The sequence below is a fragment of the Melozone crissalis genome, unplaced genomic scaffold, assembly GCF_028551555.1.
Source record: "Melozone crissalis strain CALT ecotype California unplaced genomic scaffold, PUWL_Pcris_2 ptg000063l_1, whole genome shotgun sequence".
NCBI classification, from domain to species: Eukaryota; Metazoa; Chordata; class Aves; order Passeriformes; family Passerellidae; genus Melozone; species Melozone crissalis.
This window is the reverse complement of record NW_026535841.1, coordinates 1,582,771-1,598,618: the sequence shown is the minus strand read 5'-3', so window position 1 is coordinate 1,598,618 and position 15,848 is coordinate 1,582,771. Positions and strand designations below refer to the sequence as shown.

The window sequence follows — 15,848 nt, the reverse complement described above, 5'->3', positions numbered from 1 at the left end:
GCCTAGGGAAACCTTCCTCCTACAGCTGGGACAACCTCAGCTATGGCCTGAAAACTGCTCTTGGGAGTAGCTGTTTTCTCCCATCAGAATGGTAGAATATTGGTGCTCGGAATTACATGGGAACCTCCACCAAGACATCTTCTGTCTGTGGGGGTTTTTTGGAAATGAATCTTTTTGATGACCTGCAGTTTGCAATTGGCCCCCCATACTGCAAGCTTTTCTGTAGATCATATTGATTCAACCATGAAAACAAGTTTATCTTTTATGAAGGAAGAAAAACAAATCATTAATATCTTATAATAAATTTCCTGACTGATAACCATTTATGTTTAAGGCTTGCACGACCCACTCTTATTTTGTTAGGACCCACAATAATTTTGTAACCATATCAAGCAAAAAGAAGAATCATCACAGAAACAAGATTTTTCCTGTGCATTTTAAAAATTTACCACACTACTGAAATATAAAAGAGAAAAATCCCACAGGCTCCCATCCACCAACAAGCCTCTCCTGACTGAAGCCAACTCTAGACATACCAGATTTGGACCCACAGGAGCACCAGTATTTGTCTTGCCATGTACTTTTCAGACTAGGACAGCAATAGCTACGCCCATGCCAGCTCAGTCTCTTTGAAAAATCCATTTCTCTGGCATGGAAATGTCCTTACACCCACCTGGGGCTGGAGGTTGGACTACCCCAGATCCAATTTCATGGGAGTGTTACCTCTACCTGGGCAGTGACAAACTGGGCAAAGGACTTTCCCCATCTGCAGGCAGAGGTGGAGAGCTGGGACAGGGCCACGGGCCAGGCCAGCACTCACCCAGGAAGGATGCTCCCACGATCACAACGTTCTTGCTCGTGGCCAGCTTCACCACACGATTGGCATCTTCAGGCGTCCGGATGTTGAAAACGTTTTCCATCTCCTTACCTTTGCAGCTGAGAGTTTTGGGCCTGGAAAACACTGAGGGTGATACAGCTGCTTTTCTCAACTCTGTGTGGTTCAGTGCCCAGTCAGGACTGCAGACACTCCTCCCGGGGCTCCAAGAACATTCCCAAATTTCCTTTTTTCACCTTTCTCTGGGCTGGAGACATTACATGGAAAAACCCAGATGCTGGTGGCCAGTGGTGGAGCAGGGGATGCTGAGCAGCCCCCCCAGACCCCATCGTGGACTGGTGTACCCACAGGTCCAGGGGAGCTCCTTGCTGGAGTGGTGCAGCCAGTGCAGGATAGGCATTGCTTTACAAGCCTATGCTCAATCATTGGCATGTCACAAATTTTTTAGAAGCTTAATGGGACACAGAAAACTCACTCTGGCCTCCAGCAGATATTGACAGTTTGATAAGGCTCTGCAGATGTAGGCTACACTCTCCATTCCCAAGGGCACATTGCTGATGCTGTAGCAGCTTAACTGAGCCCTCCCCAGGCACTTACTGTAGCCCATATATAGCCCATATATTTTTAAATATCCGGCCCCTGCATAACTGACTCACATCTGGAAACAGGACAGAAGCGCCTAAATAATTTAGGTACCCTAAAAAAGCCAGTGTACCTGGAGCTTGGGCATGAGGATTTTGAAATTATTGCCAAAGGTTTAATCCTCTTCTGAACATATTTGGGTGGCTGGTGCACATGGCATTTGGCTGTGATCCTGTACACCCTAGCACCAGCTATTCACACCTTGTGGCACTGGCTATGACTGGTGGCACTTTGGTTTCCAGCTGAGTCCCTGTTTTGGCTGATCTACAGCATTCCTTCCCCAGATGGTACATTATGCAGGGGCTGTATTTTTCCTACTTCATTTTATGGCTTGATGTAAGGAACACAGGGAAGGAGAGCCAGGACGCCTCATTTTCAGCTTAAACTGCCGATTTTGACAAACCTCCAATCAAAAACAAACTGACCCACTACTTCCAGGGCACAAGTGACAACAGCAATCCAGAGTGATGCTCAGCATGCCAGCACATCAATACCACCTTTCCCTATGGCTGGAGCAGGTCCAGTCCTGAAAATTCCTATTCTGGGGTCAAGGCTCCCAAAGGGTCTGTTAGAATGGGGCAACAGCAACACCTAATTAAGGCTACAATTGCAAAGTGTTAAACCTTAATTGCTGAAAAAGATCTTAAAGGTTGGCAGAAAATGAAAGATGGAAATTCAGAGGGATGAATTATCTGGTTGTCAGGGTTGAGTGTTACCAAGGAGTGAAAAGAAAAGCAATGTGGCAAAAATGCTCTCTAAAAGAATTAGGATACTTCCACTTTGGAGCTTTTGTTAAAGAAAATATGTTCAAGGTCCTGGTACCACCCCTGGAAGTATCCAAGGCCGGGTTAGATGGGGCTTGGGGCAACTTGGTCTAGTGAAAGTGTTCCCTGACCACAGCAGGGGTGGATCTGGATGAATTTTAAGATCTCTTCCAATACAAACCATCCTGTGATTCTGTGATTCTATAATACAAGATGTACATATGTATTAAATATATAGATGATGATATATAGATGTGGATACATACAGACATTTCCAATATCTTTTGTGTTCCTTGACTTTTCCATACTCAAACAAATCCAGTGTTTAAATTCACCTGCCACATTTCATCCCTTATCCCCAGGTCCTCACATTCTCAGATAAAACAGTTTCTGTTGATCTTTGAGATGTTTGTCTGAAGCTTACGTGTTTCCCGTTGCTATCAGCAGCTTGTTGTACTCCATCTTAAACCCATCCTTGAACACAGCTATCTTGCTCTTGACATCCACAGCCGCCACCTAAAATCATTCCTAAATAACGTTAAGGGAAGAAATCCCAGATTTTCACCGAGGTCCCAGCCCAATCAACTTGTCTGCCAGGTTTTAGTCCTCCATGTCAGTTTTGGTTAGTTAGTTGGATGCTTTTAGTTAGTCTGTTAGTTTCAGCCCCACCATGTCCTCAGCTTGGCCAACCCACACCTTAAATATTCCTAACTGCATTCTCACAAATCCTTGAAGGTCTCCCAATATAAATAATAAATGGGGAGAAATATTTAGGCCATCATTGTCTGCACTGTTTGAAGGCTGATTATCCTTATCAGACGGCACCTGGCTCCCCAGATCCACATGAGGAATGGCAGGTAACACACCATGGTCACCACAGAGAGCCACATCATGGTCACACCCAGAGTGCCCTTCCTCCCACAGGAGCATTGTGTTTTGAACACAGGAGCTGTGTTTTGAACAAGCACAGGCAACCTGCACTCCTGGGCAAAAAGAGGGGGATTTGGGGAGACCCAACATTCATACAGCTGCATCCAGTGAGCCAAGGACAGAGACAGTGGCCACATTCCCTAAATACAGCCCTTGCATACTAGCACTTTCCTTCATGCACACACAGGACTCTCCTTACCTGCATTTCAGTCAGGACTTCAATGTCATAGGTGCAGAAGAACTCCTTGGGGCGCAGGGCAATCTGCTCAGGGTGGGAATCCATTGACTGCAAGAAAAGCCATTTTTCTGTCAGCTGCTGGGGATTGGACAGGTGAGCAGAGAAATGGCTGCTACCAGCACAGGTCAGCACTTGCTGCATGGGTTAAGGGAATGGTTCTACAGGCTGGAATGAAAGCCTGTTCAAGCAGGAGTTGCCACAAGAGGCTGGCCTGGGCTCTGGTGCCTTCTCTGCTGGTTTGGCATGGGGCTGGTGCTGAGCAGCGATGGCAAGATCACAGCAAGTGCTTCAGAGTGTCAGCAGACATAACTGCAACCCCTCCCAGTACACACAGGTTCACAGGAGCAAGAGAAAAGATTCATTTTACAACACAGGTGGTGAGGCCCTGGAACAGGTTGCCCAGGGAAGCTGTGGCTGCCACATCCCTGAAAGTGCTGGGCTAGAGCAAAACCTGGTCTGGTAACAGGAGTAAAAACCACAGCAGGGGGAGTGGCACAGGGTGACCTTTAGAAGCCCCTTCCAACTCAAACCATTCTATGAGTATTTGGAAAGCAGCCAGCTACCAGGGCAAATGGAAGCTAGAAGAGCAGTAAGAACAAGCAGCATTAACACACAGGGATTCACTTTCAAAAGCACCCAAGTTATGCTGCACAAGTTCCATCCAACGCTGAAGCAAGGGGGTGGGGCCCATATCTGCACATCTTGAGCTGCAAGATAAAGGTTCATGCTTTTCCCAGCCCTCCCTGGTCACTGCAGTGAGATGTACATCTTTACACACAGTGTTGAGCCCGAGCTCATCTCTCCTCCTGACTCTGTGGACACAAGCTCAGACTCAGGCTGAGAACAAGCTGAGCATCGAGTGGCCAAGCTGGGTGTGCAGGCTGCTCCCTGCCCGTGTGCCCCTGCCTGCCTGCAGCATGGCAGAACAGGCAGGGATGCCAGGCTCAAGCCCTGCTAGAGATCACACAGTGCCAGCAGCAGCATCCACTCATGCCACACAGGGATGGTGTTTGGGTTTGACCCAGGAGATGCAGGAATCAAGGGCTTTCCTATTTGCCCATGGAGATGGATGTGCAAGATCCTTCTCCCTGGAGGTGGCCTGGTCAGGGGCTGGAACAAGCCCAACAAGAACAAGCCCTCACTCTGACTTCAGACAACGCTCTGCTCAGGAGAGACTGCTGTCACACGACTTGGGGCAAGGGCAGGGTCATACAGGTTTTACTGCAAATTCTTTGAATACTCCACATTTACAGAGAGAAACACCTGACCCCTCTGTGACGGTGTGCAGGAAGGGCAAAGCACAACAGTCCACAACCACCATGCCTTTTGCTGCTGCTTGGTGCTCTGGGGACAGTAACAGAGATGTGGCAACACACAGGTCACGGTCCAAAGGAGACAAAGGGAAACAGCTCAGCAGGACCTGGGGACACACTGATAACAGGCATTCGGCAGGGCAGAGGACGGGCACTGCTGCAGTTTCAGGGAGCAAGAGCTCTGCTGCTTACAGAGCTAGCAGTGGTACTCCCCCAGTAGCTTGTACAGGTGTAGTCCCACACAAAATAGGATTAAGAAAAATTCCGTTTTTCCTACCCTCTTCACAAAAATTCTGCCTTCTCTTCCATGGGCTTTGTGTACCTTTCAAAAGCAACTACTGCCAGAGGTGTTCAGTGGAGGATTTAACAAAGCATGTACAACATCTCTGCCATGTGGAATGTTCTTACTATTTAACAGCGAGAAGAAGAGCCAGTCTAAGACTCAGCCATGGGGATGAGGGCGTGGAAGAGCTGTCTGGCTGGGAGAGGGACTCTCAGATTCTCCCAGCTGCTCAGCACAACCCTCGTGATGCCTGGGTGCAGGTCGCAGGCAGCGCTCTTCACCCCAGGCAGGATTCGCAGAAGCACAGAAATGGCCTGAATGCTCCCAAAGAGTCATGTGCATGTTTGCCTGTCTTTGAAAATCCCTTTTTTTGGGTGCTGGAAGATGGTATGATTGTAGTAGTCCCCATGGGTAAGCATTCCTGCCACGAGGATGAACACATAGTTCACCTTATGTTATCTTCAGGCTCCGAGGTCAAATGCTGCTGTCCAACTTGAGCTGCTGCCTGACATCAAAGAAGGCTCAGGAATCAGGAGCAAAACAATCTGATTAAAGACCATCCTGTGTCTATAAACTGGAATGCAAAATGTGATGTGTGTCAGAAAAAACAACCTTTGCAGTTCCATCAAGTTATCAAGCTGTGATGGCAGCTGAGAATCATCATAATTATGGCACAGAGCATCCCTGGGCAGCAAGAAACAGACACTAATAAAAACTCTGGTAGACAACACCATTTTTCCACATGCTCCATTTCATTGCCTTAAATATTTTTCATCCAGAAACACTTCAAGAAGACCCATCCAGGTACAAGCTGGCTAAGAGAGCTACCACTTCATCCATGGAAGAATCATGGAATGGTTTGGGTTGCAAGGGACTAAAGGCTCATCTCATTTCAATTTGCAGGGATATCTTCCACTAGATCAGATTGCTCCAAGCCCCAATGTCCAGCATGACCTTGAACACTTCTAGGGATCCAGAGGCAGCCACAGCTGCTCTGGGCACCCTGTGCCAGGGCCTGCACACCCACACAAGGAAGAATGCCTTTGTTTTTCTGCTGGAGTAATCTTAATTCAGCTTGAACAACTCCTTTTTTGTGTTTCATATTTCAGTCTCAAAGAGGGAAGAAAATTCAAGGGAAAGAGAGACTAATAAAGAGACTAATGAAACAGAACCTTGCTGCTGCAATGAATAATAGAGGGGAAAGGCCCTAGAGCAAATTTTAAAATTGGGGAGCAAATTTTATAACTGGGGAACTGTGGCATATCCAGAGTGATACAAACCTTACTGAGCTTTGGTCTGTCATAGGGCAAGTGTCTGTCCATGGTGCACATGACAATCCGGTCAGAGAAACCCTCCTGGCGCAAGGTCTCTGCACAGACCAGCCCAGCTGCCCCTGAGGGAGAAGGAAACCAGTGACAGCCGGGTGTGGGTGACCCTGGGAGGTCTGCGCTGCTAAACCCGCTGGGGCTGACTCCAAAACCCAAAACCACAACCTGCAGCAGCCCTGGCCTCACCTCACAGCAGCCCAAACCCTAACCCTAATCCTAACCGTAACCCTAACACACAACCTAAACCTAACCCTAACCCTTACACTTAACCCTAATCCTAACCCCAACCCCAACACAAACCCTAACCCGAAACCTAACTCTAATCCTAACCACAACCCCAACCCTAACCCTAACCCCAACCGTAACCCTAACCCGAAACCTAACCCTAATCCTAACCAAAACCCCAACCCTAACCCTAACCCAAACCCTAACCCTAAACCTAACTCTCACCCTCACCCTCACCCTAACCCTAGCCCTCACAGCCTCTCCTAACTCAAACAGCTCTCACGGGAAGCCAGTTGGAGCAGATGCATGAGGCAGCAGAAGGGACGCTCTGTCTATGGACCATGACATTAATCCTCTTGTCTGTCCCTAAACTGTCACAAGCACACAAAGAGCACACCTGAGGAGTGTTGCTAAAGCCTACAAACTCTGACAAACTCCAGGCCATAAGCAGCCGCTTAGAACCTTAGACTTCTCTAGTCAGAGAAGGGTCTGCACACCTTGCTCATGGTGAATTTATGGCCAAGCACGGAGAGTAGGAAGTCCTCCCTCCTCCATGGACAAGGTGTTGGTTGTGTGACTCACTGCAGACCATTCTCCATCTATTTCTTTAAAGTTTTTTTTGTTCACTTGTTTCAATCACAGAAAAAAACTCATTAAATCAAACAAAAAGCCTTGGGACATCTGTCCCACTGCAGTCAGGCAGCCTGGCTGGCACATCCCTTTTTCCCTGACTGAACTGGTGAGACTGGAGAGCTCAGGTGAGAAGTCCAGAGTCTCTTCTCAGCCAAGGAAGCCTCATTCCATGATAAATGTTTTTAGGGCCACAAATTCTGTAACACCACCGAGAGAAGATGGACCTGGACCATATGGTTTGGTCCATCAACAAGACACTCCCACTGATGGAGCTGGGGGACAGTGGAAGAGGAGACAGGCAGGTGGACATCCTGTGGATGCTGCCAGGAGCATCCTGAGCTGATGCTGTGCTGATGTCAGGATGAGCCTCACATGAGCAAGGGACTGCAGTCAATTGCTCTCAGCTCTGCTGGGCACGGCTGGACTGGAGTCTTTCCCCAACACTTTCCCACAAATATAGCTTTGAAATCTCCTTTGATGTCCACCAGAATAGACTCTGGTCTTTAACAGACCTGCAAATTTATCTGGTAAAGCCTGAGAAAGTTTCCTTAGCCATGGCTGATGTTGTCTGTGGAGTGACCTTGCTGAGGATTGTGATAACTGTCCAGACCTGCCTCACACCAGGATATTCCAGCTGACCTCAGGGAGCAGTATGTCCCACCCTGGCATTCAGTCAACAATCAGCAAGGGCACAAAGAAGGGAAAAATGTCACCCAGCAACATCGGAAAAGCCAGTCAAGCTGGTTTTCCCCTCTGCTCAGACTGTGAGATGCACCTTAGGTGATCCCAATTTGATGATCCAATATCCAGCTTGGATCTGGTGACCTCGAGACTCAAGTGAGAACAACCCATGTGCCAGGAGCAGATGTTTCCTCCCAGACCCAGGAACAGAAGCTCCCGTCCTCCTCCCACCCTTCATTTCACCCCAACACGGCCCAGCCTTGGCACCCAACCCATTCCAAAACTTGGCAGAGACGCTTCAGCTCATCCAACACAGAAATGGAGCTGGGGGAAGGGAAGGGAAGGGAAGGGAAGGGAAGGGAAGGCAAGGCAAGGCAAGGCAAGGCAAGGCAAGGCAAGGTTCAGGGAAGGGAAGGTTCAGGGAAGGTTCAGGGAAGGTTCAGGGAAGGGAAGGTTTCGGGAAGGTTTCGGGAAGGTTTCGGGAAGGTTTCGGGAAGGGAAGGGAAGGGAAGGGAAGGGAAAATTTGGCAGCTTTGCTGGTTTTGGCAATCTATTTTTGGGATCTGACGTTTGCTGGCTTTTATCTTCAGAGAAGCATCTTGGGGTGAGAAATTTGGAGGTGCAATGGGATGAGATGGTGATGTGCAAGGTCCAAGAGAAAAAGGTGTATCAACACCACAGGGACCTGAAAAGACTTTACACTCATCATCTGTGGAAATCAGGGGTTTGCTAATGTAACTGGGAAGGGAGCAGCAGGAGGAGAATTCAGGGTTCACTCCAAAGCATGGCAACAGGGAACTGTAAAGCTCCACAGACTGGACCACAGGGCATCTTTGGACCACTAGCATGTAGTACAAAAAAGTTCAGGATGACCTTCTGGTGTGACCCTTTGCACAGGGAGGAATGCAAGAGGGGTGATGGTTAGAGGGTGCAGGGGACACAGACACCCCCTCCATGCATCCCTGCCTGGGAGGGCACACACAGTGACCCCAGCATGTCACCCTTACCTGCACCAATGATCAGCACATTGGTGCTGCTCAGGTTGTAGTTGCTCAAGGAGATGCACTTTGCCATCATCTTTGTCCTCCTCTGTGTCTGAAGAGCCTGTGTCACCACCAAAAGAAAAGAAGAAAAGCAATTATCTTTACTCAGTGTTACCCTGGGCAGGCAGGCAGGGATGGGGACAACTGCAGCAGTGTCACAAACCAGCCTGGATAGGAAGGGAACAACACCCTTGTACTGAACGAGGACTCCAAACCCCTGCTCATGCAAATACCATTCCAATGTCCGGTGCACCGCCCCTTACGAGGCACAAAAGTAAAACAAATCCATCATCTTCTGCAAAGGCATGCAGCTACTCAGAGCTGGGGTGGTGGTGGGGCAATAGAAAAAGCAGGTGTCCTTGTGCAATTCTGCACCAAAGGTGAGACAAAAATGAAGAAACTCTGTCAGGAATTTTATCCTGAACCTGAGCACAGCTTGTGAACCTGATATCCAAAGCTGATGGACTTGTCCAACCCACCAGAGCACAGGCACAGACCTGTGCCAGGGCAGCCCTGCTGCACAGACCCCCTGTTCCCAGGCATTAGAGGCCAAAATCTGCTCCTGATAGAGCAAAGAGACTCAGTTTCCCCTCATCACACCCCCAAATCAGCTGGAGTGCTGCCGTTCAGGTGACATCTCTGGATCTAACCCAAGTGCTCTAAGGGCCCATTGGGGCTCTGAGCCACTGGATTTGCACACGTGGACATACAACCATGCATCAAAAGAAGGCTTTTCATGGAAAGAAAGATGGCAGTGGCCTGAATGGGCTTCATTCTGCATTCCATCAGGGCGGGAGAGCCCTTTCTACCCCTGCATCAGGTTCCTCTCCAGCAGGAGCTGAGGTGTGGGCTCAGGAGGAAGCACAAGTGGTCCCTTCCATTACCATGCCAAAAGGCTGGAAGGTGGAAGAGGCCTCTTCCCATGGGCCTGCTAAATTAAAAATTGCTCTGAGCTTAAGGAAACACAGGACAAGTGCAGGAAAAACACCTGTAAGGCCTGAGAGTGTGGAGAGCCCAGGCCAGGTGTCCAGCAGCTGCAGGGAGGCTGGGTGCAAGGGGGACCCAACATCTCTGCATAAACTGGATACTCACACATCCCTCTGCCCAGGCCAGAGGATCAGAGAGAAGCATTCCCCCCTCCATGCACATACAGCAAAAAATGAAAGCATTTGCCTTGATTTTTGGATGTCAGTGGCCCCTCACCTGCTTGCTTGCTCGGATGTACACCTTCTCCTTCTCAATCTTCACCTGAGGGTAACAGAACAGTGCTGGTTTGCAGAGCAGCAAGGGTTCCCTCTGGGCAACAGCTAAGGAGCAGGGGGTGATGGCACGAGTGGGGAGAGCTTTGTGGACACACGAGGTCACCTGCAGGAGCAGCTCAGGCCATGGCAGGGCTCATCCCAGCTCGAGGCTGGGGATCTCCTGCCTTGGATCAACCCCACACAGACGCTCAGTGTGCAATCTGATCCCTGCCCAAATCTTACACATGGTTTCTCATTCCCATCCCACTCCTGCTCCAGAGACCTCCCAGACTGGGCACTCCCAGGTTCCCAGGAGGTACCTGATGCCTATGGGTGGGTGCAAGGGAGCTTCAGGGGGGAGGGAGCTGCCCTCCACTGATGACACCAGCACATCCTTGGAAAATATTTGCTCCGTGCCATACAGAACGTTGCTTATCTCAATTAAAAGAGTCATTTTGTGGGTGACACGGAACTGAGTGGTGTGCTTGATGCTCTAGAGGGAAGGGATCCATGCAGAGGAATGTGGCCAGGCTGGAGAAGTGATCACATGGGAATCTTATAAGGTTTCAATAAGGGCAAAAGCAAGCTGCTGCAGCTGGATGTGAGCAATTTGCCTTACCAGTCCAGGCTGAGGGATGTAGGAATCGAGAGCAGCCCTGAGGCAGACTGTGATTGTTCACATGGAGAAGAAAAGGCTCCAGGGAGAGCTCAGAGCCCCTTGCAGGGCCTGAAGGGGCTCCAAGGGAGCAGGAGAAGGACTTTGGACAAGGGGCTGCAGTGACAGCACAAGGGGCAATGGCTCCCACTGCCAGAGGGCAGGGCTGGATGGGATATTGGGCAGGAATTGTTCTCTGTGAGGGTGGGGAAGCCCTGGCACAGGGTGCCCAGAGCAGCTGGGGCTGCTCCACTCCTGGAGGTGTTGCAGACCAGGCTGCAGTGGAAGGTGTCCAAGGGACGGAATGAGGTAAGCCTTAAGGTCCCTTCCAACCCAGACCATTCCATGATTCTATGGTTTCCTCTGCTGCAAGGACAAGGATCTCACCTGGAACCTGGGTAAACTATCCAAGCCAGGGAAGTCCTCAATGTCACCGGTGCCGATGTTGAAGCAAGCTCCATGCCAGGGACAGCGGACTCTTCCTTTGGACAAAACCCCTGCAGGGAACAGGGCAGAGCAGGGTTGGTGCTGCCCTGCAGCTGCCTCCCCTCCTGTGAGATGCACCTCTCCTCCAGGACACGTGGCAGCTGATGTGAAACTGGATGGGCAACAGTGGAGTTTTCCCAACATGCACACTGGGCATGTTTGGGACCAGCTGGGATCCTCTACGAGCAATTCCTTCTAAAATGCCCTGGAAGGCAGGGCCCTCCAGTAGCTCTGGGCGCAGTTCCAAAGCTGTTTGCTCTGGGGTATAACTTCACTCTCCAGCCAGGATGGGGCTGCATCCCCAGAGTCTCATGGTCATTCTTAAAAGCCCCACTATTACCCAGAACGAGTGGTGCCTCAAGCAGAGCATCACTGATTTAGAGTGCACATGTTTCAGAGCAGACCCTGGCACAGCAAGGCATCTGCACACACTGGGAAGCACAGGCATGCCCAAAGCCATGGGTTCATTTCTCTAGGTGTTGGTTCAGAGGCTGCTACCTTGGATTTCAGCTTCCCCTGCTGCAGTGCCAGGGCAGGGAATAGGCCACCATGCAGCCATGGACTGGTCTTCAGCTTGTGTCTCTGCTTGCTGAGGGACGGCAGTGACACATCTCATCACCACCATGGATGGGGCACAGGGGCAGCCCCCCTGCACCTGCAGCTGCGGCAAAGCCCCGGAGAGATCCCAGTGTGACAGCCAGTCTGAGGAATGCAGCACAGGTCTCTAAAGGGCGCTGAGCTCTCACCTCCAGGGCAGCGTGGGGCTCCTCTGCCCTGCCCAGCGAGAGGCTCATCCCAGGGTGGGGGGCTGAGAGCATGGCTGCTACACCCAGCACACCCAGAAGACACTCAGTGTCTTGCCCAGGATCACACCTCCAGCAAAGCGCCCTCCCACCCCCAGTTTTGGTGATGTATGTCAGCACACAGACTGCTGCCATTGCTTAGGCTCGGGGCAGAGACCTGGCTGAAGCCTGTGCTGAGAAAGTGCCAGGATGCATGTTTTGAGATGCCAAGATGGGAAACAACTCTACTTCATCTCACTTCAGTCAATAACATGAGCAATGCTCTTTTTGCTACTGAAAGGATCCCATCAGCCCAAAGAGTGTCCTCTTTCCCCTCAACAAGAAGAAGCCCCAGCCCTGTGATCAGCAGTGGCAGCTGCAAACCAGAGCTGGCAAAGTGCTCTGGGGAGTTTGTGCAACTCCAGCTTGCTCCCATGCCTTCCCCAGCCAGAAGATGTCCCAGTGATGCTGAGTGTGCAGTGCAGCGCTGCTGCATGCTGGGCAGCACATCAGGGGGCTGTCCTTTGTCCTGTGACGCCCTTGGCTGCTCTCCAGGACAGGATGCAGACTGACCTTTGACCAGCGGAGCCCCATAGTGGGGACACTTGTGTCCCACGGCGTGGAACTCCCCACTCTCCTTGATGAGCAGAGCCTTCCCGCAGCCCAGGTCCACTTCCCGCATCCTGGACAGGAGGAATATGGAAACAGATGGCACAGCATCCACCTCACAGCAGATGCCACCACCCCACCCTACAATCCAGCCCCAGTCCCACCAGGCTCCCCTCCTCCTTCAACCTGCTCATTACTGGCTTCAGGTGACCACAGGTGTAGGTCATTCCTTGTCACCAAGCCAGCTTTGCAGGTGGCTCTGCTGTCCCAGACTGGGGCACATCCAAGCTGGGCCATTCAGTGGCAGCACCTAATTTATCCATCACTGTGCCAAGAGGCAGCTCAAAACACCTCCCCAGCTGCTGGGGGAGCTGGCAGTGGGAGCAAGAAACCAAACTTGTTTTACTGGGACATCAGCTCCCCTCCTGGCCCCAGCAGCTCAGCCAGCCCCTGCCAGGCTTGGGTTAGTTTTTCAAACCAAACACAACATCTCCCAGAGCTGAAAACAAGGAGAGGTGACTCTGAACTTTGTGGTCTACCTCCCACACCTCAGGGTTTTTGCTCTGGTCCTGGCCAGTCCCAGGGTCACTTTTCCTGATAAATCCCTCAGGACAGCAGACACCTGTGTGTGACCTTCTTGATGTTCTCCTCAGCTGCTTTTGCAGAGTGGAGCTCACACAGTGACCTCCCAGCAGCACCAGGCTCCTGGCCCCAGCTCTGCTGGGTTCAGCTCTGCTCTGCAGAGGAGCCAGCAAACCCTCAAGCCATTCCTATGGAGGGGTTCAGGTTCTCTTTGAAACCTCACAGTTGCTCACAGAACAAGGAGGAACATTCTTAAACAAAAAGGGATCAGTGTAGGCTACATGTAAGAAACAAGTTTTTATAATGTGAGTAGCAGGATGCTCTGCCTGCAATAGGGTAAGACAAATCAAACAACACCCAGTTTTGCAAAGCCGTGAGTGGGGAACTGAGAGGGGGTGTCACACTGCTTTTGGTCTTGAATTATGCTAAATCCAGTCTGACTTATCAACCCCAAAGTTAATCATTCTGGTAGCAAGAGGAAGATGGGGCAGATATGGTGAATTATCCTTACCTAAAAATGTTAAGCTGGAAAAGCTGGCCTGCAGATACCTGACAATCACTTTCTACTCTAAAAGTCCTGCCCCTAACAAACAGCAGGTTCTCCTAACAGATCCTTCTTGGAGTGTGTGTGGAGATTCCTCCCTGGGGTGAGGACACCCTTCAAGGTCACTCCTCAAGAGTGAGCAAAGGAGATTTGCCCACACTTGGTCTGGGTGAGTGACATCAATCTCTATTTCATAATCATGGGCTTTTCCAGCTTTAATAAAATTACTTTCATATACTCTGTTCTACTCTACTATTAGTTTTAGCTTTTATCCTGTATAGTACATAATTCTGATTAAGATATTTTTGTCTAATCGTTTATCATAATAAATTATTTCTTTTTATACAAATATATCTGGTTTGCCATCCCTATCCCTGCAGAACAAAGTTGTACAAAGGTTCAGTCCCATCTTTGTAATTCCTTAAACTGTTGGCAATGAGGGTTGGGATTGGATCCAGCCACACCAAGGCTTCTCTTAGAGAAGGAGTTTGGAAAGGCAGGGAGTCCCTTCTGCACCTCATGACTCAACAACATCTTCTCTCACAAACTTTGTCTGAAATTCCCACTCTACCCATGACAAATTGACATATTCAGCAGGATGGTAAATAATTTTGGGAAAGAGACAAAAGGCTTAACAGAATATTTATGGCAGCAGAGGACACACACTGACACTGATAATCCTTGGTCACTGAACAATTGGTATGAGTGGGAAAGGATACAAGAGAATTAAATAAAAAAGGGATCACTGGAGGATAAAAAAGGAAGAGGGAAGAGGTATCATGTGTCATGTAGTGAGGTTATGCTTAAAGTCTGCATGGCAATGGAGAGAACAAATCATAAAAGAAACTAATTATCTGAAAGAGGAAATAAAAGACAGGAAACATGTAAAACTGTCTTTACAGTTATCAAAACGACCAATTAAAGAAACAGCTAAAAGAATTCAAGGAAAAGACAAAAGCCTTGGAAGAAAAATTAGAACTTGTATTATAAAAAGCCCCCAGTGCTGAAAAAATGTGAAAATTATTAGTATCACCTGAGGATTGGGATGGTGATTTTTGGGAAAGCCCTGATGAAAATGCTGATGAGGGAGAATGGAGCTCTGATGAAATACTTGAATGTTCACCTCCTAGAGAGGAAGAGGTTCCAGATTTTAAAATGGAACACATAATAAGGACCACAGTGTCCAAACAACCCCAAGGAGGTCAGAGGAGGAACACGGACAGAACTTATGGCCTGGGACCCCCTGCAACTAGCAAATCTACAGGAAAAATATGGAAAAAACACCAGGGGAGTCAGAAACCAAGTATTTGTGGAGAGTGAGTCTCTGGGGAAGCTAGAATATTGCTGAATGGAACTCAAGCTAAGGGATACTGGGGAATCTTATTAAATCTTGGACCTGAGCTTGCCAATCAACCCTATTCAATAACCAGTGAGGCTGCATATTGGGCAGGAGCAATAAATGTTATGAGAAGAGGAGACACAGCTTCCATATCCACATGGTCATCTAATGAAATCTCTGCTGCTGCTACAAAGGCAGCTTTTATGTGAAAACAGAAACACCCCAATTTCCACAGAGGTGGCTCCTAATTAAGACTTCTATTGAGAGGTGCCCCTGCAATGATAAAAGTTTATTTAGTGGGGTGATGAGATGAAATTAGAACAGATGTAATACATAATGAAGGTGATTATCCCCACATGGGCAAAATTCTTGTATGGTTTGGGAACCAGACAAGGAAAATGGGCTAGGAAAGCAATTCTGGAGAGCAAACTCAGGCTATTGAGAGGAGCCTAAAAACTTAAATGCAGGTACCTCCAGAATGCTGGGTGAAGACTTTTAAACATACCCTACTTGAGAGAAACAAAAGATCAAAACTCTGCTTACTTCTGGGAAGAGCAAAAAGGAGGTGTGGATGGCAGTGATGTTAGCAGTCCCCTGCGATTCCCTCAGGAGACAGCCCAATGCAGGATAGCAGATTTAGTCAAAGTGGTGAAGGATGGGGAGAACACAAGTAATGGAAAGCCTCCACAGGAAAC

The 15,848-nt window shown here is 49.3% G+C and overlaps 1 protein-coding gene across 3 annotated transcripts in view; it reads right to left on the bottom strand.

The window, feature by feature from the left end:
* The window catches only part of AIFM3 (apoptosis inducing factor mitochondria associated 3), a 64,980-nt gene that overhangs the window by 11,489 nt on the left and 37,643 nt on the right, over positions 1 to 15,848 (bottom strand). For all 3 annotated transcript variants that reach the window (XM_054288507.1, XM_054288508.1, XM_054288506.1), the window contains exons 4-11: positions 12,653 to 12,762; positions 11,199 to 11,308; positions 10,119 to 10,163; positions 8,880 to 8,976; positions 6,286 to 6,398; positions 3,371 to 3,457; positions 2,666 to 2,757; positions 821 to 951 (exon numbers count right to left, since the gene is read on the bottom strand). In XM_054288507.1, coding sequence (XP_054144482.1) covers positions 821 to 951; positions 2,666 to 2,757; positions 3,371 to 3,457; positions 6,286 to 6,398; positions 8,880 to 8,976; positions 10,119 to 10,163; positions 11,199 to 11,308; positions 12,653 to 12,762 — 785 coding nt within the window. The remainder of the gene's footprint in view (positions 1 to 820; positions 952 to 2,665; positions 2,758 to 3,370; positions 3,458 to 6,285; positions 6,399 to 8,879; positions 8,977 to 10,118; positions 10,164 to 11,198; positions 11,309 to 12,652; positions 12,763 to 15,848) is intronic.